We start from the raw sequence: 24,329 nt of genomic DNA, 5'->3' as shown, positions 1-24,329 counted from the left end.
ATAGGTGTCACCAAACAAACCCTGCACTTTTTGGTGAATTTGAGAATCCGTCCCCATCAATAAAATATATTATCGCACAAGATTTCATTCGCAACTGGAATGTCTAAGGAACAACAACATGGTATCACCATCTCAAGAGATTTTCTTCCTTTAAAGGAAGCAGTATTAACAATTTGAGTGTTTCTTAAGTTTTTGCACTTTGTATGTGTGCCGTCTGCTACTTTTTTGGAAAGGTGTGCTTTCAGGATGTATTAAAAGCTCACATGATGGCTATGATACATGGCCTCCAAAAGAAAGTAAAACGGAAGGTCATGAATGCAACTGTGGTTGTTTCTTCTGATTGGACGACCTGTGCTGTTTCCATTGAAACTAGTGGAGCATCTTGTTCCCTTGGACACTCGGCTGTAAAACTACAGCTTCATTTTTAAAGATGTTTTTTCTTATTATCTCACTATAAGCAGTCAGTCGAATGTTTTTAGCTTCAGCTGAATGTGTGTTCGTTACTCGGCCCAACTATAAAAAAGTAGATAAAGAAATTAAGTCAAAACTAAGCTAGTTAGAATGATAAAAAACTGTAGGTTTATTTGAGTTCATTTGATATTATAAAAGATCGATGTTACAGTAAATTCAGTGCTGAATTCTTCTTGCTCTCCTGAATTCCCATTTCCTCTCATCGGAAAGCAAAGCTGTCCAACAGTATATTTGTGCATATTTTCAGTGTGAACTTAATTGTCTTTTCCAAAATCACAAAAACAGATTGCAGCTGTATTTATGGTTATCTTTGGCTACATTGACATCAAATGCCTTTTACATATTGTTGCTCTGATTTGGTGTACTCTTTAAGAGAAGCAACAATCACATGTTTTCCAAAAAAGTCCTCGTCATTCATCCCAAACAACAACAGCAGCCATGTTTTCAAGACAAGTCATCATCATAGGAGCAATAAAATGATCAAAGTAGGAGCTAGATTTGTGCCAGCTCATCTGTTAAAGATTATGGTAAGACGGCTAAAAGAGACAGTGATAGTTTAGACACAAATACAATATTAGTTGTAGCTATAGAAGATTCCACACCTGAAGTTAAATCACAACTAATAGATGAACTTTCTGAGCATAAGACCTCAGTCTGTCAGGATGAGAAACACCTCCAGAACAAACACACCGAACAGCATTGTTCCCCAAGTCTGTGTGCTCAGTCCGGTAAAATCCCACTTGAAATCCCATAGCCCACTCTTAAAATTATCTCCTAAATGGCTGCTTTCCAGCTTTTTTCTTCCAAAACCAGGATGTTGTTTTTGGCTTAGCAATAATCTAAATTGTTTAGTAAAACCTTGTGCTAGATTTTAAATGTTTATAATGAATTTTAATAAAATAACCTCCTTCACAGTTGTAGGCCCTGTTTAGGGAGGAGCTTCAGCTTATCTCAGTCCTTCATTTTTTTCTAATTTGGAAAAAAAAAGATGACAAACATGGCACTGTAACAGGAAACTGTGCCTACTCTCCTCTTTCCCTTTCACGATTGCTCAGTTTGAACAGTAAAATCTGTCTAGCACATGGTTAAGCCGCAGCCCTTTGATGGTTTAACTTCACCCATGATGTTTGTTTTGTATTTAAAACATTTGTTATTTAATTCCTATTCTTGTTCAGTATCAGTGAAATGCTGCTTAAGCCCAATCTGAAGGTCTGCACTGTAGTGGTTTAACGTACAGCATATAAATCCACTAAACCTACCTGGTGACTTCCACATGGTGAGTCACTCCAAACTCTTATCTAACCAGAGCTTTGGACATTTGTACTGCTACAGAATTTAAAAAATGTCTGTCATGTCAGTTGTCATTGAAGTTGTCATTGTAGTTGTCACTACAGTGGTTTCATCTTGATCAGCCTTCATGTCACTGCCTTGCATCCGGAACAGATCTCCCTCTTCCACACAGTTATCACTAAGTTCTCTGCAGTTCTTTGATTCCCCTTTATGCAGACCCATGACCCACAGACTTCAAAAAGAAAAGAATGTCACTCACTGGTCAGCACATTGTCATGAAAAGTACCTTCAAGTTTCTTCGGGCTTTCACTTCCATGACAAAAACCCTGAGTTTCAGTCCGAAGTGGTATTTGCCTCTAATTCAAGGAGGATTTCAGTGGGGGAAAAAAGCTATCACTGCACTGGGCATACAAGTGTAAATCAAGCTCTTGGCTGGAACCACCTTGAAATTGCAGTTACCACTGGTCAGGCTAAGAAACACAAACCACTAATAAATTCATCATGGAAGTTCTGCTACAGGGATTAATGCATCCCTCAGCATTATCAGCATCTGCTGGCTTTGTTTTTGTGAAGACAAAAGGGAGCATGCATTGACCCACACTGAAGCATGGTGGTGGCAGCATCATCAGCGCTGATGCTTTTCCCTGACATGCATTGGAAAACTGGTCAGAAGTGAAGGAATGATGGGTGACACTAAAAACAGGAAACCGGGTTATTGGGGATTCCCAAACTCGCCCCCGTCCCACCATCTCAAGCTCCATTCTTCCCTAAATAAAATTGTATGGAATATAAAATGGGAGCGGGCTGAGGGTTCGGCTGCGTGGACACACAGCGCCCCCGTGTGCCCATAAGGTTCTCCACTGGCGCGCGTAAAGAAGGAGGGAGTTTCTGGGTGGAGGCGCGCACACACACACACGCACACACACACACACACACACTCTCGCAGTGAGTCCTCTTTTCTCCTGCAGAGTTCCTTCCCTTTTCCAGCTTCACCTTCTGTCGGAATGTGCGCTCCATAGCCTGGATCTTCTAATTATTCCCGGATATCCTGACTGAAGGATTTCTGATCCGGTTGTGGTTGAGTTGAGGTGAGTATCAACTTTTTATAAGTTCTTACAGACAGTGTGATGGAGAAAAGATTGGAAAAAAAAATATTAAACTTTGCTTTATGAGTTTGTAAATCTCAGATTAAAACTTCTCCCAATGCTTGGTGATGTATCACACAATGTTGTTTGTGATTCTTCTGCATGATAAACATTTAGTTTGTGAAATTTTATAATTTATAAACTCTGTAAGCAAAATGCATAGACAGTCTTTTGCTCAGATCAAGATGAAGCGCGTTCTTCATCATCCATCAAGCAGAAGTTCCATTATTAATCTATTACTAATGAAGGTCATCGGTCTTGATCAGTTTAATATAATAAAGTGCATCAGTGAAATTGGTCTGTTGTGCGACGCATGTGAACTTTTCCAGATGAGATGGTTGAACCTCTTTCACTGTTTAACTTCAGCCTTGACAGTTTTAATAGTTCCACATTTATACATCTGGACATTTTAACTGAATTTGTTTACAGTTTAGTAATAATGAAGCCCATCTTAGGCACCAGTCTTAAAGCTGTATTAAAGTTGTATTAAAGCTTTATAAACCTTGCGTGACTAAATTCTACAAAGTTACTGGCAGCACAAACATCTTAAACAGTATAAAATAACACAGAATCCAGTACATTTGCTTATTTGACTTATTCTTTTTAGACAATGAAGCGACTTTAATCTTTAATCGATGCTGAATGTTAACCATAGGTGGGATCCTACTGACCCGTAGCTTAAAACCCACCCACAGCTTCCTCAGATAAGTTCAGTGCCGCCTTTAAGTGTCAGTTAATACAGCGGTAGAAATGGTAGAATGTGTGTAAACTAGTTGAGATGGTTGTTGTGGCCCAGTGGTTAAAGCTTTGATTCACAGCTTAGACGGCAGTCGGTTCAAATGCCAACACTGCTAAACTTGTTAACTTTTAAAATGATATAATTATAGCTCAGTTAAAAATTATATCATTTTTCACACAAATAAGCAAGTGTACCATACATTCTGAGCTATTTGAAACTATGTAAGATATTACTTTATTGTAAATATAATGTTGTAGAGTTGTTTACTAGGTTTTTGTCACAGAATACTTCTATGCGATTATATGTGAAGGGATGTCATATACACTCTATACAGTGAACTGATACATTGGCAAAATGATTTAATACAACGCATCAGTCATGATGCTGTGAGGCGTCAGGCAGCTGAGAGTTCTGGACATTTGTCTCAACACAGGCAGCTTGGCAAGACTGGGATCTCTCAAATCCTCACATTCACTAATGAAATCACCAAATTTTCATCCAATATCAGACGATTACTTGCAGTCATGAGGGCCACCAGCATGGGAATTTTGAGGTCAATGTTCTAGATGAAATTGGTGCAAAGCAAAAGAAGTGTAAATCTTTTACTCAAATTTGCTAAACTCAAAGGTCAAAAATTTTACCTTTGATAAATAAAAGATGTTACAAGCCAAATATTTAGAAGTTTTATTTAATGAAAGAAAAATGCACTATATTTATCACTAAAAGAGGAATGAAGTGAATTTTAATATGAAATCAGCTGCTTCCGTTCTGTTTGTTCTGAAATCTTTTATATGATTTTATCTGTGATATTGTCTTTTTTTATTAATGTATCATTCCTGTGTCTGGTCTGGTCAGAGAACATGTACAGTGAATATGTTCCTAAAATATAAACACCATAAAAAAGTAGGGTTTGTTAAATTTTTAGATTTAATAGCGTCAAAGAATTTGATCAGTTATAGTACAGTACTGTATCTACATTTACTCCATTTAGCAGAGAGCCTTAACCTGAGCAGCTTACATTTATCTCATTTAAACAACTGAGCAGTTAAGGATTAAGGGACTTGTTCAAGGGCCCTTCAGTGGTAGTTTGGTGGTTCCTGGATTTGAACTCACAGCTTTCCATCCACTCCACGGGGTCGAACTCCTCAACCACTCAAATAGCAAGTATATGTAATAACAATAAAATCAAAAAATGTTTATAACTGCAATTACAGAGGAATCTAGTACTTGAGAGTAGGCATGACCGAGAGAACTTAGTGCTAATGTGATTTATAAAGTGCGGACATGGATCTTTATTCGTTCATTAGTCCTTTAATTGATTAATAGGTTCATTTATTTTGCCAAATATTGGTGAAAAGGACTGAGAATATTTTTCGGTGCATTTTATGTCACACAGTGTTGTGCATTTACACGTTTGTGTTTCACCATGGACCTGAAGAAAGGACATTTTATTCCAGTGTTTGTACAAGCTCAGTAGAGGACAGTAAAACCCACATGCCCTGATTGACCCCGGATATTGCTGTGTGTTTTTGAGGTTATTACAGACTTCATATCAAGACTAAAATATACCAGATGTGATTTTATTGATTTTGTTTTGTTTGATATCTTACAGTGTTAATATAAAATAAAATAAAAATTCTCAGGGGTTTGTAACATGTTCTGATGGCGTGAAAGATGTTTTTGGAAAAATAAACATTTTTTATATGATATATATGATATTTTTATATTTTCCTCTGGGCTACTCTGTCTTTAGAAAGCTAAGCCCCTAAAAGATGCTACTTATAACATTGAACAGCTTGTCAGTTGGCTGCACATTTACAGTTACTGTACATCCACAAAGCACTTGAGATCCATCGGTGGATAAAGGACTGACCTGGAAACTGAGATAACTTCTGAATTCGGCTTGACACCTTATATTTCCCAATAACATATCAAACTCACCAACTTCTCTGACTGTAGACATGCAGTCTGATAAAAACTTTGCTCACCTTCGCTACACCTGCATGAAGTAAGGCAGATTTCAAGTAAATTCGATGTATGTGAAGATAATTAGGGGGTGTAATAGTTGATTCATCACTTCATCTCATACATTTTTGCTTGTTTTGATGTCTTACATAAGTGGAATAAATTAGATCGATTTTTTCATACATCATACGTTCCATGTGCACAAATCGGCACTGATTTCTGTTGAAGAATAATGGCCTTTAATCCAAATTATATATTTAGTGTATATTCATGAACATGCAAGTGGAATGGAACATGAAAGTGGATAGACATCAGACATTCTCAATCAGTATAAACCAGAGGTGGGAGTAAGTCACACATGTGAAAGTCACAAGTAAGTCTCAAGTCATGAATGTCAAGTCAAAGTCAAGTCGAGTCTTTTTTTAATATTTGTCAAGCGAGTCTTAAGTCTCAAATTTGCGACTTAAGTCTGACTCGAGTCAAGTCGAGTCCCCCATCTCTGAGTAATTTAACTCAAGTCTGAGTCAAGTCTCAAGTCATGAATGTCAAGTCAAAGTCAAGTTGAGTCTTTTTTTAATATTTGTCAAGCAAATGTCAAGTCTCAAATTTGTGACTTAAGTCTGACTCGAGTCAAGTCATATGACTCGAGTCCCCATCTCTGCTGTGATTCAGCTATTTGTAGTTAAACAAGTTAGAACCACGTTGGCTTTTAGCAGGAGACGTTTTTTATTGTGTTTTTCTGTTGTTGATAACCTTACACAATGTTTTAGTGGTGAATATGAGCTGCTTATGAACAATCACTTGAAGCATCACAGAGAGCAGAAATGGGTTTGATATCACCACTTATTTTGAACACCCAAACTCTTGTGTGGAAAAATAACTGCTTTTGGTCTTTTTAGAACTTTTCTTTGTATAGATTGCCCCTAGTTGGCTCGGTAAAGACAGAAATGTGTATGAAAAACTATTTAATACTGAACCTGAGCTGCACAAAACAGGCAGAAATTAAATTTTTTGGGTTAAGAGGTGTGATCGAATGACTGTGACAGCTACCTGAAATCTAAGCTTGTTTACAGCTAATGATACATTATAAAAGCTTCTCGTGTAAACTGACCTTTAGTAGCTACAACTGCGTTGTTTCTTAATGTCTATTAAAAAATAAAAAATAATTCTTATACAGTGTGTAAGTGACTTTTCTAGTTGTAGTGAATTGGTGTTACATAAATAGTGAACATCCAGAGAACAGGATGTAAGAAATGAGACTAGACTTTACAGCCTGGAGGAAAGCATAATACCGTCTTATCCTTTTGTCTGAACTATGAATGGCTCTCTGGTCTTTTTCCAGCCTTCAGCTGTCCAGTATTTGTGAGTCTATGTGTAGCCTCAGATTCTTGATACCTATCTGCCTGAAATCACCATGATTGTAAAGGATAGTAATTTGAATTAACTTTAAACGTCCTCTCAACTAGAGACTTTGATAACAATTCATTTAAATAATTTTTGGTCATGTTCTTTGAAATCTGTAGAAGTTGTTTTAAAGAAATAATCAAACCTCAAGCTAATTTAGTGCCAGCAACCATGCCACAAAGTCAGTGAGACGTCTGGTGTGGATAGCTTGACCTGTATCTGCATGATTTTATGCATTGTGCTCAGTGTGTTCAGTGTGAAAGCACTGTCATGGAATTCCATATCCACATGATTATAAGAAAATGAACCAGTTATACATGTATGCAGGATCGATCATCTTTGTGTGTTATACTGTTGGCTTTTTATCCGTAAGAGCAAGTAGGATACACCAAATAGTGTTTATAAGGTCAGTCCTCATTAATAACTCTATATATTTATAATACATTTTTAACGTATGGACGTGATGGACTGGATCAGTTCTTCCACTTTGAAGGGATTTGAAAGGAAATAGAAGTTAGAAACGTGTCTCCGAAGAGCTACACGTCAAAAACAAGCTCATTTTCTCAACAAATAAGGCTAAACAGTGAGGTGTCAGATTTGCATCAGAGAGTTTCAAGTCTTACTGTATTGTAAATGTATTGACTCTTTGCCTGGCACATCTGATGTGTGTTTCGAAAGACACACTACTGTCTGTCAGGTGAAGTTCAGCAGTTTAGACTGAGTGATTTTAGTCTTCACATACAGTATGGGCCAGATGTTCCAGGTGTGGTCTTTGGTAGTGTTTCTGAGGTTCTTCATTACTGTGGATGTTAGAGCGACTGGTCTGTAATTGTTCAGGTCACTGATTTCAGGATCTTAGGAACCAGGATGGTTTCAGTTATGTTTTGTTGAAAGCGAAGAAAGGCTTACGATAAGGCAAGAAGTAGGACCTAAACACTGTTACTAGCAAAACGTGGTTGTAGCTGCCTCTCTACATTACTATGATAGAAAAGAGGTGTTATTTGTGTAGTAACAGCGTTTAGCTCAGTTATTGACTAGTTATTGACTGAGTCATTGACTCGGGAAACTCTAATCTGTGAATATGTGGCCAACGCAGTTTTCTGAAGCATTTCTCAAATATCGGAGACCCCACCTTTAATGGACATTCTGGATACAAAATTTTCTTTTAAGTGTAGAATCTGGGTTTTACACCAGTTCACACTTCCTCAAAGATCTTGAAGCAGACATGAAAAATTTGAGTGAGTGTCGAAGGGGAGATGAGTCACAGCAACACTAACCAATCATGGGCAGCTGTGAGTTCATGCATTTGAATGGTTCAAGTTTGTTCTACCACCCTCTGAATTTGCATGAGCATCAGTTCGAACAGATTCATTCTGCTGGCCTCATATGTCTTGGAGGAAGCATGCGATAGCCTCCATCCTGCCTGGTTGGTGTTGTGTGATATGGAGCAGCTGTCTGAGGGGTGGGATTTGGACACTAAATTACAGATAAAATAGGGAGGGAGAATGATAAATAGAAGTGGTTTATATGATCACGTGGTTAGAGGCATTTGGGTTAGAGAAGATTGTGCAGGTGTTCATTTTGTACAGATACAGCAGCAGTCTGTAGCAGTATCTGTTTATCCGAGTACCTCGGTTGGCTGATCTGATTTTTTTCTTTAGGTTTTGACTCTTTTGTAGAAGATGTCTGTTTTATCAGTTCTGAAGTTGTGTCAAAGCACAAACCAAGGATAGCTTGGGTTCATCTGTAACTCACTCATTCCTCATTCCTGTTTATAGTTCCATTTAATTCCCTACGGTATCATCCTGATCTCAACACACACAGGACACATGACAGGACTATCACAGGACAATCTCAGGACACATGAAATCAGTTATAAATATGGGATGTAGTAGTTACTGATGATAAGTTTTTCCTGACCAAACGTATTCAATGTTATTCAGTTAGTGTGAAATGGCTGATGCAGCAGATTTGGTGTTGGTGAACCTCTCGTTGAAAAAAGTCAGGAAGACCCCAACAATCAACACTGAGACCTTGTTATCCCAAAAGAGATTTCAACCTTATACCTCTATAAAAAAGAGGACATTTATATTATAATATTCATTCATTCATTCATTCGTTCATTTTCTACGCTTATCCGAACTACCTCGGGTCACGGGGAGCCTGTGACTATCTCAGGTGTCATCAGGCATCAAGGCAGGATACACCCTGGACAGAGTGCCAACCCATCGCAGGGCACACACCCACACACACACTCTCATTCACTCATGCACTCACACACTACAGACAATTTTCCAGAGATGCCAATCAACCTACCATGCATGTCTTTGGACCGGGGGAGGAAACCGGAGTACCCGGAGGAAACTCCGAGGCACGGGAGAACATGCAAACTCCACACACACAAGGTGGAGGCGGGAATCGAACCCCCAACCCTGGAGGTGTGAGGCGAACTTCTAACCACTAAGCCACTGTGCCCCCTCTATATTATAATATAATTATACAAAATAACTATTAAAAATGGGTTTAGCGTTTGTGCAAATATTGTTATAAGATTTTATCTCTCCTATTTAGATACTATTTTATATATATATATATATATATATATATATATATATATATATATATATATATATATATATATATATACATATATATATATACGATGGTTTCTTACAGTAAGAATGGATATAGTCTAATAGCACTTAAAAACTAAGGTCTTGCAGACTTTAATACTTAACACTGTCAAGCAATGACGATGAGGAATAAAATTTGCAATAAAAAAAAACTGTAATAAAATTTTCCTATTCTTACTTAAATATTTTTGCATATTATTGAATGACTTTTATTAGGTTTAATACCCAGGACAGATTTTAAAAGAACTGATGCAGGAAAGTTTTTTTCCCTAAAGTTTCTTAACTCTTCTAATCTCCTGACCAATAGATATAACCTGCTACTGATGTGGAAAATACAGTATGCGTCTGTGCTATTTTGATGCAAGGAAAGAATTTTATTCAGGAATTGGAAAAGCTTTCTGTGGAAGGTCAAAGTTGTGATGATCTCAGGACTGTTTCATTTTTAAGATTTGTGTTTAAACTGTAAAGCCATACTGTCATTGATCATGTGTTTTCCTTCAGGAATGTGGAAGAGGAGGACAATGCTGTTTAAAGCGATTATCCTGTGCTTACTGCACATGGCGTCAGTCGGCCAGGCGCTGGACTGTCACAGTAAGTTCTGCCCACTTCACTGATCACTCCACTGCTTCACTGCTTGATATATTTAGTGTGTAACAGCAGATTTATCAGTTGAGCATGAAATACTTTAATAACTTTAAACATGAAATAAAAATAAAAATTTATGCTGTTATTAAATTTTCTCTAATCTGTTCCAACAACTCTAATATACTCAAATATCTACAACAGAATACATTTGTGATGAATGAATACAGTTTTTTGTAATACATGGTGCTGTTTTATGAAGTATTGTGAGATTTTCTTACCCGACTGCTCGTGTTATTTTCTTCAGAATCGGACGAATGCCCCATAGACCTGTATTTTGTTATCGATACATCAGAGACCATCGCTCTCCAGGAGCCTCCACCAGGTAGCCTGGTTGACAGTGTGACAAATTTCACCAAGAAATTTGTTGAAAAACTGGAAGACGTAGATTACAAAGGCAAGGTGAAGTTTAACTGGGCTGTGGGTGGACTGCATTTCTCCATGACACAGTCGATCATTAGCAAACTCACCAGCAAGGATGAATTCATCAAGAAACTAAGAGAGATCCGGTACTTGGGCAAGGGCACCTTTATTGACTGTGCCATCCAGAAAATGAGTGAAGAGATTATGATTCAAAGACCTGATTCTCCGAGCAACGCCAAGACACAGCGCTACGCGGTCGTCATCACAGACGGCCATGTGACTGGGAACCCCTGCGGCGGCATCAAGGTGGCAGCCGAGCAGGCTCGGGACAAGGGCATAAAGATATTTTCCATAGCATCATCCAACAGTCTAGAGGAACTAGGCCTTAGAGAAATTGCTAATTCTCCTGTCGGGGTTTACCGCAACAACTACATGGCAGTCGATCTCTCCAGAGGACGACCTGAGCTTTTAACAGAACATATTGATCGCATTTACAACACCATGGTAATGTCTTGCTTCACACCCTGGATTTGTTTTTGTCCTGGCTTTTCAGTTTATCAGTTTGTGTTCACTTGACATTTTGTTTGTACTTTGTGATTCGAGTGTGTGGAAGTGACTCGTTTTAATCCGCCTCCCTTTTTGTTGTTCTCCAGCTGCATCTAGCTTATCAAGAGGTAAGATCCCTCGAGTCGTTTCACACCTAATATACCAAAACCATATGCTGTATAAGAGTAGCAGACCGTTAATGCACAAAAACCTTATTTTACCTGTAATTGTGTATTTCTAACAGTGCTACAGTGTGAAGTGCCTGCAAACACCCGGACCTCCTGGTCCACTTGGTCCCAGGGGTCAGAAAGTGAGTTGGGATTTCATCACATTCATTACATTTAATATATATATATATATATATATATATATATATATATATATATATATATATATATATATATAATTTTTTACATTTACTGTAATATTATCTATTACAGGGTGCCAAAGGAGACAGTGGTTCTACAGGTCCCAAAGGTGACAGAGGCCACCCTGTGAGTACAAATGTTCTCCAGTCACGTCTCAAGTATTTTATTGTTCATAGTTAATGCTTCAGTGTCATTCAGTGTAAACATTTTATAAGACTTTGGTGTATTATTTTTAGAGAATGCACTGCAATACAACCTAACGTACGAAGTCTAACAAAATAAGTACAAAACAAATGTAATAACTGTCAGAAAAACTAGGTGACTTCATGGAGAAAAACCAGGCCAAATGCAGAGATAACTAAAAAACACTTTATTAACAAAACAAGAAACACAGACATGGAAAAAAACAACAAATTTCAGGAAAATGACACGGCAACCCAAGCCAAACGTGGCAAAGATGAGGACTCGACGTGGAGAAAATAAATAAGCACGGTAATAGACGCTCAATTAAAGAACAGGTGAGAAGAGACGAGAACACACGTGACACATGTGACATGTGACGCTGCCGTAACGCCCCCTAATGTTCCGGCAGAGAATGTCCAAGCAAAGTCCTGACAATTACAACCTTTAAAACATCTTTTTATTTTAAATATTTTACACAAATACACCTGTTCCTGCTGGTCAGAACTTCCCACACAAAGGCCGTAAACATGAACATCCATATGCTGTAATCTTCCTGCACATTTTTGACATTCCATTAATTCTACTTTCTTTATTATACAATTCTATGCTACAAGCATTTAAATTATTTAAAAAGAACGTTACTATCAATATACAGTCAAGCCCGAAATTATTCATACCCCTGGAAAATTCTGACTTAAAGTTACTTTTATTCATCCAGCAAGTTTTTTCTTGATTAGAAATGACACAGGCGTCTCCCAGAAGATAATAAGACGATGTACATGAGGCATCATTGTGGAAAAAATTATTACTCATTTTTTATTTACATTTGAACAAAAAGTGGCATGTCCAAAATTATTTATACCCTTTGCAAACTGTCAGTCTATGGAAAAATCCAAAGATCTATACCTTTCCAAACAGTCCAAGCTGTTCTAAAGCATCCTAATTACCCTGATTCATTGAGAACAGCTGTTTTAATCAACTCAACCGGTGAAAAACAGAAGCTCTCTTCTGTTGGTTTGTGGACAGTCATGGCTAAGACAAAGGAGCTCACTGAGGACCTGTGGCTGCGCATTGTGGCTGCTCACAAGTCAGGAAGGGCTATAAGACCTTATGTAAATGTTTTGAACTTCCAATGGCTACAGTACAAAGTATTATTAAAAAAATAAAGACGTTCCGCAATGTGAAAAATCTCAGAGGATGTGGTCGGAAGCCAAAAAGTGACACGACACCTATGCTGGCCAGGAGGATAGTGAGAGAGGTAAAAAAGAATCCAAGGAGCATCACCAAGGCCATCCTGATGAATCTGGCTCTGCTGGTGACAACATCTCAAGGCAGACAGTCCAACGGACACTGCACACCGCTGGGTTCAACGGACGCAGACCAATGAGGACACCACTTCTCCAGATAAGGCACATAAAAACCCGCTTGGCCTTCGCAAATGCTCATCTGAACAAAGAAGAAGACTTCTGGTCTTTTGTTTTATGGTAAGATGAAACAAAAGTTGAATTGTTTGGCCACAATGATGTAGCTTTCATTTGGTGTAAAAAAGGAGAAGCCTTCAACCCTAAGAACACCATCCCACAGCACCCAAAGCACACAGCAAAAATGGTGAAGAAATGGTTAGCAGACAAAAATCTGTGGAGGGAGCTAAAGATCAGGGTGATGGCAAGGAGACCCTTCAACCTGAAAGAGTTGGAGCTCATCACTAAAGATGAATGGGCAAAAGTACCAGTGGAGACATGCAAAAAGCTGGTCAGCAATTATAGCAAGCATTTGATTGCTGTAATAGCCAATAAAGGCTTTTCTATTGACTATTGAGAAGGGTATGAATAATTTTGGACATGCCACTTTTTGTTCAAATGTAAATAAAAGATGAGTAATAATTTTTTCCACAATGATGCCTCTTGTACATCATCTTATTATCATCTGGGAGACACCTGTGTCATTTCTAATCAAGAAATACCTTGCTGGTTGCATAAAAGTAACTAAGTCAGAATTTTCCAGGGGTATGAATAATTTCGGGCTTGACTGTATACAATATACTGCTAACAAAACTGTGTTAGTGTTTCTTAGGCATTTGGAATGGACCTGTTTCGTTATACCAAACTTTACACCACTGCCAGCTTCAACATTAACAGTTTTGCTGCATGTTATATAATTTCATTAGTAAACCCTAATTAGGGTGCTATTAGTTTTACTGCATTAAACTGTAGAAAGGCAACGACTTGATTAAGAGTAAAGTGAGTAAGTTTGGGCAGGAAAAATCCTTCTTTTCAATAACTATATATCTTATATATTTATTTCTATCTGACGTGAATGATGTTTCTGCATCTTGGAAAATAAATATTAAAATGTAATGATTTATAAAGTATATAATAAATTAAAGTGAAAAATGAAGTGTACAAATGTATTAAACACTTAAAATGACTGAAAGGAACAAAAATAGAAGACAGAAATTTGTTGTACAAAGTTGCTTTATTTTGAATGATTTTTCTTTTATATTCAGTTTCATTTACATCTCGTTTCATGCGTCGCTCCTTAACATTTTGTGTGTACGGTTGTGCTTTCTGATGGATTCAGTAGTTTATCTTGGAAAGCTGATGATCAAGTATTTGGTATTTAATTCTGTATTTAATATAATACTAATTACTTTTGCATGTGTTAGATTTTTTCATTTCAGTGAGGAACGTATTCTAACTTTACTTGGACTACCTGTTGATCATTGTAATGGACATGAACCTACAGCTCTATGATGCATTTTATTCTGTGTATACTTAAAGGGTGATCCTGGTATTGAAGGTCCTATTGGTTACCCTGGACCAAAAGTAAGTATATCATCATCTACATTCAGTGATTTAGTGTCGATTCCACATATATTCGGTCTGATTTTTCATTTTTTTTGTCTTATTTTTATTTTATTTCTGTTTTAGGGAGACCGTGGTCACAAAGGTGAAAAGGTAGTTGTTTTTTTTAATATGGCATATAAAACGCTAAAGCACTTAAATGTTTAATGTCATTAATAAATCATTTGATTGTTTATCATAGGGAGAAATTGGCTCAACAGGAAGGAAGGTAAAGTCATTTATCATTCTGTCTTTATAGCTACTTTTAATCAGTCATATTATTAATTTCTGGCACTTTTCTATAAATATCATATAATATATTTGATTTCTTCTGTTTTCTAGGGAGTTGCAGGCATTCCAGGACGCAATGGTACTGACGGTCAGAAGGTAAGAACGGGAGACTGAAATGGATGCAAGTTAATATTTCAGAAGTTATCAATTAAAAACAATTATAATTATTTTGCAGGGCAAAATTGGCCGCATCGGGGCTTCTGGCTGTAAAGGCGAATCAGGTGACATGGTAGGTGTGTGATGTGCCTTGTGTTGGCAAAAAGCAGACAGATTCTGGGTAATTAGTGTGTAATTATTGATGTGTACTCTATTAACAGGGTCCTGGTGGTTTTGCTGGAGATGTAGGAGACAGTGGTCTAAAGGGAGCTCCTGGAGAGAAGGTATTAGATTAATTTAACAGACAGAAAAAAATGAACTTTTGTACTTTTACTGTTCAGTGATCTGAAATCATCTTTGTTTCTAGGGAGATCCAGGTCGACCTGGGAGAGAAGGGCCACCTGGTCCACCAGGAGACCCTGGTCCTAAGGTACACCATATATGTCAATGAGAGGAATTCATTTAATTATTTATAATAATAATAATAATAATAATAATAATAATAATAATAATAATAATACTTCCTGCAGGGTGAGACAGGTAGTTCAGGCACACCAGGTATCCCTGGGCAAAAGGGCCCTCAAGTTAGTATATGCATATTTTTTTCCTGCTATTCTGTTAATGTTAAGAAATGTTCCTTATTGTAAAGCTTTCCTTTTGTTTTTCAGGGAACAGCTGGAGGCCCTGGCAATAAAGGCGACACTGTAGGTGAAAACATTCATGTATCGCTACGTAATCTTTATCCACTGCGATGTCATACGAGACTGAAAGCTGATCGTTTCTTTCGTCTCATTAGGGAAGAAGAGGAGACCCTGGACCAAAGGGAAGCCAGGGAACAGATGGGCCAAAGGGAGAAAAGGTAGGGTCTGATTGTTTTATCCCTGTGAATTAAGGCAATTATATTGCCTCAGTGTCTGATTGAGTAAGAACTGGTATGTGTTTCAGGGTGAACCGGGATCCGAAGGTCTAAGAGGGCTTCCAGGTGAAGCTGGCAGTAAAGGAACCAAGGTAGTGATTCAGTTTAATAATAACAATGATTTGATTATGATTACAAGATTATTAATGCATCCAGAGATTAAGCTTATAAATTCTAAATGTGTTTAGGGAGATCAAGGGCTTCCAGGACCAAGAGGTCCCGCAGGACAAATAGGAGAGCCAGGAAGAAATGTAAGACTTCGAACAGCTACATTAATGAGTTACATTATTCCTTTTGGACCAGAAATTTTGGAGTTGGTTTTAACTCGTTAACATATTAAATGTTAAAATGTTGTAAAATGTTAAGAAATCTTAAATGGTTATTCTTTGTGGTAGGGAAGCCGTGGTGACCCTGGAGATGCTGGACCAAGAGGTGATCCAGGACCCCCGGGAGCAATCGTACGTCCAACATTCCTGCAAATCTAAAAAACAAAAAAACCACCCATATAAAGAAACAACATTGAGTGCTTTGAACAGAATTTATATCCAGTAAGTCTAAACTGACCAGACTTACGAAGGGCCAGAAAATCTTTCATTCATTCATTCATTCAGTTTCTACCGCTTATCTGAACTACCTCGGGTCACGGGGAGCCTGTGCCTATCTCAGGCGTCATCGGGCATCAAGGCAGGATACACCCTGGACGGAGTGCCAACCCATCGCAGGGCACACACACACACACACACACTCTCATTCACTACGGACAATTTTCTAGAGATGCCAATCAACCTACCATGCATGTCTTTGGACCGGGGGAGGAAACCAGAGTCCCCGGAGGAAACCCCCGAGGCACGAGGAGAACATGCAAACTCCACACACACGAGGCGGGAATCGAACCCCCAACCGTGGAGGTGTGAGGCGAACGTGCTAACCACTAAGCCACCGTGCCCCCCCCTCTAGATAAACTTGATAAAAGAAAATGAAATACCAAACAAATAATATGTAAAATAACAATAATCTGTGTGTTTATCTGCGTATCTTAAACAATACACGATGGACATTATTTTTTTTCTTTAGACAGATTTCTATAAAATCTAGAATACAGAAATCCACAGAAAGAGTGAGAGAGTGAGACGTGAAAGGAACTTATATCAATAACATATTATACTGATAAAAAATTAAAAAAAAAGAGTATGCACATATCACAGCATATTTTTACCTCCCAACAATTGTACGTTTATCATCATCCAGAAAGTTTTACTGTAAAGTCCAGATCATACTGTGGAACGTAGCAGAAAGATCTGTATTTATCCCGATTGTAATATTATTATCTACAGAATTGTGCTGATTTTTAATGCAGTGTTTAAAAGTGTGAATATTAAAATATCATCATATACTTTTTTTTGTTTTATTTATTACATTTTTTGTTTTTTTTGCTCATTTAATAGCTGTGCCATCTTTGCTTCTGTTGTAATCACACAAATGCTTTAAGTTCATGTTATTCTATCTTATGCCACAGGGTGACAGAGGCAGACAAGGATTCAACTACCCTGGATCCAGAGGGCCAACGGTACTGTAACTCAGTTAACAGAACTATTGAAATATTGGAGTAATAATCTTGGTGTAATTTGGTTAATATCTTTTGCAGGGTGACATAGGAGATAAAGGTAGACCTGGAGCTCGGGGCAGCAGAGGAGATTGTGGTCAAAAGGGAGAGCCGGGACAGAAAGGAGTACCAGGAGAGCCTGTGAGCAAACCTTCACCTACTAGATTTATTTCCCTCCAGTGTTCAGATCATCGGAGGTTGACTTCTAGAATAGCCAGTTACGGAATATGTGTATGTGAAGAATAAGGATGTTCTTTATGCTCTTTATGATAGGGAGATCCTGGACCTGAAGGAGAGCCTGGAAGAAGGGGGCCTAATGGAGAACCAGGAAGAGATGTAAGAGGATATATCCACTGGACAAGTCCAGAAGGAGATCCACTTGACTGATATATGTTTGAATTAATAATTCACTATAATAATATATACAGAAATTATACAGGTACAATACAGGAGCAGCTGTTCACCTGGGAAGTGGTAGCTTAGTGGTTAAGACATTGATTGACTGATTGAAAGCTTGTAAGTTTAGATCCCACCACTGCCAAGCTTGCTGCCATTAAGCAAGGCCCTAAATCCTCAGGTAAATGTGAATAAGGGTGTCTGCTAAATGCTGTCAATGCAGTCATCCAATCATGTGTCAGCACTGAACGTGTGCCCTCGGTAGCCTAAGATCCCTGCTCAAGGCAAACAGATGTGGAACCTAATGTGGTCTTCACTGTTGTAGTTCATCTGCCTCAATATTCAATATTCAATATTCAATATTCAATATTCAAAACAGCTGCTTCTTGGATGGTTTTGGTCAATTTAAATAAAGCCATGATTTCATGGTTGTCCAAGACTGAGGTCAATCTTTTTCCCCATTATGATGTTTGGCTTTGTGCTTAGAAATCAACCTTCTTTTTGACAGGGTGATCCCGGTCCAGAGGGAGACCCAGGCCTTACAGTAAGTGCAGACCAAGAATCAATATTTTTTCTGGATTTATTTTGCGATGACTTTTCAAAGGTTTAATTTAGTAATTGGCTTATCTCCTACCTAATCAGGAATGTGATGTCATGAACTATATCAGAGAGACCTGTGGGTGTTGTGGTAAGCGACGTTTCCTGTGTCTGTATAGTTGAAATAAAATGCTTTAGCTTTCCACTACTTACACTTTTTGTGCTGTTTCAGATTGTGAGAAGAGGTGTGGAGCACTGGATATTGTATTTGTGATCGACAGCTCTGAGAGTGTGGGACTAACAAACTTCACTCTGGAAAAGAACTTTGTAATCAACACCATCAACCGATTGGGCTCAATAGCTAAGGATCCTCACTCGGAGACAGGCAAGCACAATTTACAACTATACCTAACAACATCTAAAGAAATCAGTGTTTTAAACATCTAAAGAAGTGTTTTCTGTCTTTAATTCCAGCGATGTGCTGTCTTTTCTTGCAGGAACACGTGTTGGTGTGGTCCAGTACAGTCACAGTGGAACCTTCCAGGCCATCCAGCTAAACGACTCCAAGATCGATTCCCTTACAGCCTTCAAAGATGCGGTGAAGAATCTGGAGTGGATCGCTGGTGGCACATGGACTCCGTCTGCCCTGAAATTTGCCTACGACAACTTGATTCGTGATAGTCGACGTTCCAAGGCTAAAGTGACTGTGGTGGTGATCACTGATGGTCGCTTTGATCCCCGGGATCAAGACGCACTGCTAGGTTACCTGTGCACGGATAGCAGCATCGATGTAAATGCCATTGGTGTTGGAGACATGTTTGCAGAGGAAGAAGAATCTGAGAGTTTGAAGTCCATTGCCTGTGACAAGCAAGATAGAGTGACGGGCATGAAGCGGTTTGCTGACCTGGTGGCAGAGGAATTCATTGACAGGATTGAGACTGTTCTTTGCCCAAGTAAGTTGTCCATCTGCATATACTGTATATGCAGCCTTATCTCCATTGCATAACATTCTTATTCTTTAAACTGTTCCATGTATGTGTATATTCATAACTTGCTTTTTATTGTTTTAGACCCAGTGATTGTCTGCCCTGACCTTCCATGCAAGGCTGGTAAGATTTGATTAATTTTTAACAGGGTTCCTGGAAATACTCTGCTGTCTGTCGGTTGTCTGTCAAACGCATGAAATACACGGTATATTTATTGAGCAATAATTCAACACCCTTTAAAATAAAAAGGTAGGGGGGTAATATTAAAAATGAGATAAGCAGAAATAATACTAATATAAAGAGCAATAAAGATTAAAGACTAACATTTTAAAGTAACTAGTGAGAAAATGCTTCAAGACGTTTCAAAGCTGTTTTTTACCTTAATTTTTCCTACAAAAAAAACTTAAACAAAATAATAAATTAGCTCTGCAAACAGCCACTAATGCCCATAAAATTAATAAAAAGCTCTTAAATAAACAAAACATGCTTTAATGATTTTTTTTTACAAACTTTTAATAATTTAACCGGTCAGTCCAAGCATAGATTGCACTGTGCTCTGTGAGCGGAGCCAGTCGCTTGGAGACTCCTAAAACTATTGTCTCGCTGCTCACTTGCAGATGTGTCACCTCATTGGAATGGGTACCCCATACATGGATTCTTTGCAGAGGAAGGGTCAAACAGCGTTGTCCCAACTACTGTCCCAAACGTCTCAAACTTACTCAACTCTCTGCAGGAGGTCAAGACCCCCGATGCCTACACCAGGGCTGTAGCCACAATGGCCTACACAGCCCAGAGAGCCAAGTTTGCCAACGGGACAGAGAAACAGCAGTGGACTAATTTGTTCATTGACTCTTTCAGAGTTGTCTATGGCGATCTCCTGGGTGACCCTAACAAAGCCTTGGGGTTGTGTTAGGCAGTGCCGGCTCATTATTTGGCCAAACTGGGCTGTCAGAAAGTGGCTGTATATTTTTGGTTATGAAAACTGGTTGCTCTTGGCCTCGTTGTATGAATATGTGAAAAAAAAATTTTAATCACTAAAATGAAATTATAATCACTAAAAACATCTCAAGCTTGCTGAACTAACATTAATATGAGACAGCTGTGTTCAGGGCTAAAATTTAAACACTAATGCACAATGGCCAGTTAGGTGGTCAGTGATGCTAACCATGGTAATGACCTACCATTTTAGGACTCTTTTAGGACCTCAGTGCCTGCTGCTTTTTTAAAAATACTTTTACATTGTTTATATAATTAAATATATATATATATATATAAGATAGATAGATATAGATATAGATATAGATACTTGAACAAGGCTAAGAGATAGAATTAAGGCATCCGGACAGACTGTGAGTGCTTTTCTTGCCTGCACATCTTAATGTTATTAATCTGGGCCAGGCTGCTTAAACCCTCAGGACGGAATAGGCGTTTTGGCTCTGCAGAGGGATTTATTCAGCAGTTTTCATGTCAAAGATATGGCAGTGATAAGCATAACTCATGCTATGTGTAAATATTGCATTTTGAGTAATCCACATCAGGATTATCTGATAAAGTTTTGCACTTTGCACAGTACCGGCGGGCTTTATTTCCTCCACAGCCTAGGCAATATAATAGAATACATGTTTTCATGATTTGATACATAACCTCTCTGCCATTTCCATTCATACAGTAATTCACTTTAATTTGGGGTGAAATCTTAAGTTACTGTAGAGTAGCTCGTAGGATTGAAGATTTGAAAACCCCTCTGGTTGAGAATACAAAATGCTGCATCGTTATTGTATGTATTAATGTTGTATATTACAGTACATGTGCAATTAGAAAAAAGCTCCAAGACTGCAAGATCATATCAAATAAATATATACTGCAAACAAAAAAGAGGTTTTTAATTTAAGTTATTGTCTATTTCAACTAACAGCTAAGGATCGTTTGTTTCAGATTAGAAGCCATAATCCGTGATCAGAGACCAGTGACTCAGCTTTGTAGGATTTAGCCTGGTATTTTATCTGGTTTGCATATAAATCTAGCTCTTAATATGCTGTTTGTTGTGGTATAAATTTATTCTGTCACGCAGGACTGTATCACTTGCTGCCCATTTTTTAACAAAACTACAATACCCAGCATGCAACATGGCAATACGTATACAATCTCTGGGAATTCCTACTGATAAACCAGTCCAGATGTCTTGAATGTTTTGTCCTGAAAACCGTTTCAAGCCAACAGATGATAGCTGCTCTGATAGCACTTTTACAGGAGGGGTAATTCTGGTCCCTATCTCTGTAGTGCACATTTCATCTCAGCTAAGTAGCTAACTATCAGTAAAATGTCTATTAATGTATGCTAACAAAGTATTTAACATGCTATAGCTCTATATATAATGGACCTGTTGACATATTTAGTTAATATCGTTCCACCTAAAATTAATTTATATCATCTGACTGGGCCTCGGCCTTTAGTATCAAAGAAGAAGCTGAGAACTGAGGTAGGAGAACTGGTTAAACTCACAGTTAACTTGTGTGACTGCTAGTACGATGTCTAATAAGGTGGTTAACACAATATAAATAATCATGTAACACTACTAGATAACATTATGGTAGCTAATTATGTTGTTTTTTTAGAAAGCTTGCTTCCTGTTACTCTTCTGGCTAGACAGTTCTGCGCTTTGTCGATGTCACGTCCCTGAATATACTGTTATCTATTGAGTGACGCATTTCCCGTCTCCGCTGTTCCCCTGCTCCCATCATACACCTATATTCATTGTAGTCCTTCAAATTTTTTCAAGATGTGTAATTAGGCGGGAGTTTCCTCAGCACTGAAACCAGGAACCACTGTGTCATCACTGTAAGATGCAAGTAGGCATATATCAAAGGTCAGAGTGAAAGATTTTTATGAGCTGTTAATCTGTGATCAACATTTTGTATTTTCTCTCCCACAGAGCCAGCAGTAGCCAGTTGCGTTCAGCGTCCTGTTGATCTTGTGTTCTTACTGGATGGTTCCGAACGTCTGGGCTCGGATAACTTTCAGAGCGTTCGTGAGTTTGTGGAGAACGTGGCTCACCGCCTGACCTTGGCTCAGAACGCCAAGGACAAAAATAAAGCTCGTGTGGCTCTGGTACAGTACGGTGGTGAAAACCGTCAGGATGCAGTCTTCAAACTTACACACAATTTCACTGTCATCTCTGATGGCCTTTCAAACATGAAGTACATGGACGCGTCCTCCAACGTGGGCAGTGCCATTACTTATGCAATCAACAACATCCTGCAGAGCGGAAATACCCGCTTAGCTCGAAGCAACTCTGAAATCTCCTTTGTCTTTATCACTGATGGAATCACCGAAAAGAAGAATCTGGAGGAAGGTATAAGCTCCATGCGCCGTGCAGAGGGTGTGCCCACTGTCATCGCCATGGGCAAAGATGAAGCTGTTGACAAGGAAGTGCTGACAAAGCTTGCTCTGGGAGACCAGACAGCTATTTTCAGAGGGAAAGATTACTCCCAACTGTCCAAATCCAGCTTCTTTGAACGTTTCATTAGATGGATCTGCTGAGGATGATGGGGTTCACATCTGATGGGGTTCATACTTATGTAATGGGGAAACTGGTGTTCTATTGGAGTCAGCTTGGTCATTAGAGTCATTACCTGAATTTGCAGTATGTAGTTTTCATATATGGTTTAAAATGTAGATTTTTTTTTTTAAAGCTGACTCTCTCTTCAGGTTCACTAGAATAATATCTGTGGGTCACACACATTATCATGCTCACTTCATATTGTACCAATGGATTTGGGAGAAGGGAACAAGAAGACACTATAGTAAAGTTACATGAGAAACACTTAAAAAAATTACTGACTGATTAATGTTTCAACTACAATACGCCATTGTAGATTGTGTGCTTTTAGTAAATTTCTGTATTTTTTAACCTAATTACCTGAACTGTTTTGTATACACACTAAGGTGCTAAACTAGTGCAAGACTGGAGTTTTTTCCTGTATATCTAGGCAAGACATTTTCATGAGATGTTACATATCAGCAGAAACCGTTCAGGGGTTAATGAAGCCATTTTGATAAAATCCTCATTTTCTCTCTGTGTCAGTCCTAGTCAGGTTTAATTTCAGACTTCATTATCACAATTCAAAAAGTCTCAAGTTTTGTCATCATGGTTTTACGTCCTTAATAGACGCAGGGAACCAGTCACACGACCGCTTCTTCTTTGAGTCACAGACAAAAATATTGTGTAATTACTCTGAGTGCACTCTTGCTTGGCAACGTGTTTCAAGTTAAACTTTCATATTAAATAACTATTAAAGTTATGTTCATGTACGTAGTTAAAAACAACAGAATGACAACAATCGATGCTGTAATTAGATGGTCATAAAATTTGACAGAAGATGAATTTGACATTCTGTAGACACTTGAAGGATGAAATCCATTACTTTTTGTAATCAACTTCAGTGTTAGTACAATAAAAACAGGTTGTAAACTGAATTTATGTTGATGTTGTTTTTATTGTTATCAACATATAATTGACATAAAATTAGAAACTCAGTATTCTAGATTTATATTTCTCACATTTGTGATACCAAGTCATGTTTTTTTGTAGAAACAGCATACATTATACACACAATGGCACAAAAAGAGCTTTCAAATACAATACAATAAACTAAACACAGTTTAACGCATAAACTAATGCAGTTACTCATTAACTAGTGCTGCTTAAGCTTAATGCTGAATTTCTTACTGGCTCCTCTTACTTTTTATAAAATGGTTTTGTCTCTTGGTCTAGAAATTTCTTACTGACCACCACTCTAAACTCTATAGTATATGCTACATTATTTATGCTATGTTATAGTACATGCTACATTACCATAGATACTATTCTATGAAAAATAGTGTTTAAGTTTTTTTGTTCAGAAAATGCAGT

General features: G+C 38.0%; 1 protein-coding gene across 2 annotated transcripts; it reads left to right on the top strand.

Annotated features, from left to right (window-relative positions):
* Positions 1–2,671: 2,671 nt before the first annotated feature.
* On the top strand, positions 2,672–23,893 carry col6a2 (collagen, type VI, alpha 2). Of its 2 annotated transcripts, none has more exons than XM_060876269.1 (28): positions 2,672–2,849; positions 10,149–10,238; positions 10,537–11,156; positions 11,306–11,326; positions 11,443–11,508; positions 11,639–11,692; positions 14,530–14,574; positions 14,680–14,706; positions 14,795–14,821; positions 14,935–14,979; positions 15,059–15,112; positions 15,201–15,263; positions 15,347–15,409; positions 15,510–15,563; positions 15,648–15,683; positions 15,776–15,838; positions 15,925–15,987; positions 16,084–16,146; positions 16,291–16,353; positions 17,412–17,462; positions 17,541–17,639; positions 17,772–17,834; positions 18,403–18,438; positions 18,537–18,582; positions 18,664–18,816; positions 18,929–19,384; positions 19,502–19,540; positions 20,035–20,625. In XM_060876269.1, the coding sequence occupies exons 2-28, from the start codon at positions 10,151–10,153 to the stop codon at positions 20,328–20,330; spliced, it is 2,754 nt and encodes a 917-aa protein (XP_060732252.1). In that variant the 5' UTR covers positions 2,672–2,849; positions 10,149–10,150; the 3' UTR covers positions 20,331–20,625. The 2 variants fall into 2 exon arrangements, with proteins under 2 accessions (XP_060732252.1, XP_060732244.1); XM_060876261.1 differs by lacking the exon at positions 20,035–20,625 and adding an exon at positions 22,350–23,893 and having other exon boundaries at positions 2,674–2,849.
* Positions 23,894–24,329: the final 436 nt, after the last annotated feature.

Source organism: Tachysurus vachellii, chromosome 1, assembly GCF_030014155.1.
Source record: "Tachysurus vachellii isolate PV-2020 chromosome 1, HZAU_Pvac_v1, whole genome shotgun sequence".
Taxonomy (NCBI): domain Eukaryota; kingdom Metazoa; phylum Chordata; class Actinopteri; order Siluriformes; family Bagridae; genus Tachysurus; species Tachysurus vachellii.
This window is presented reverse-complemented; position numbering and strand designations above follow the sequence as displayed.

Coding starts and splice junctions, on each gene's coding strand:
- col6a2 (XM_060876261.1), top strand. CDS start 10,151: ATGTGGAAGAGGAGGACAATGCTGTTTAAAGCGATTATCCTGTGCTTA. Junction 15,988..16,083: donor CTGGCAGTAAAGGAACCAAG/GTAGTGATTCAG, acceptor AAATGTGTTTAG/GGAGATCAAGGGCTTCCAGG. Junction 17,640..17,771: donor AAGGAGTACCAGGAGAGCCT/GTGAGCAAACCT, acceptor TCTTTATGATAG/GGAGATCCTGGACCTGAAGG.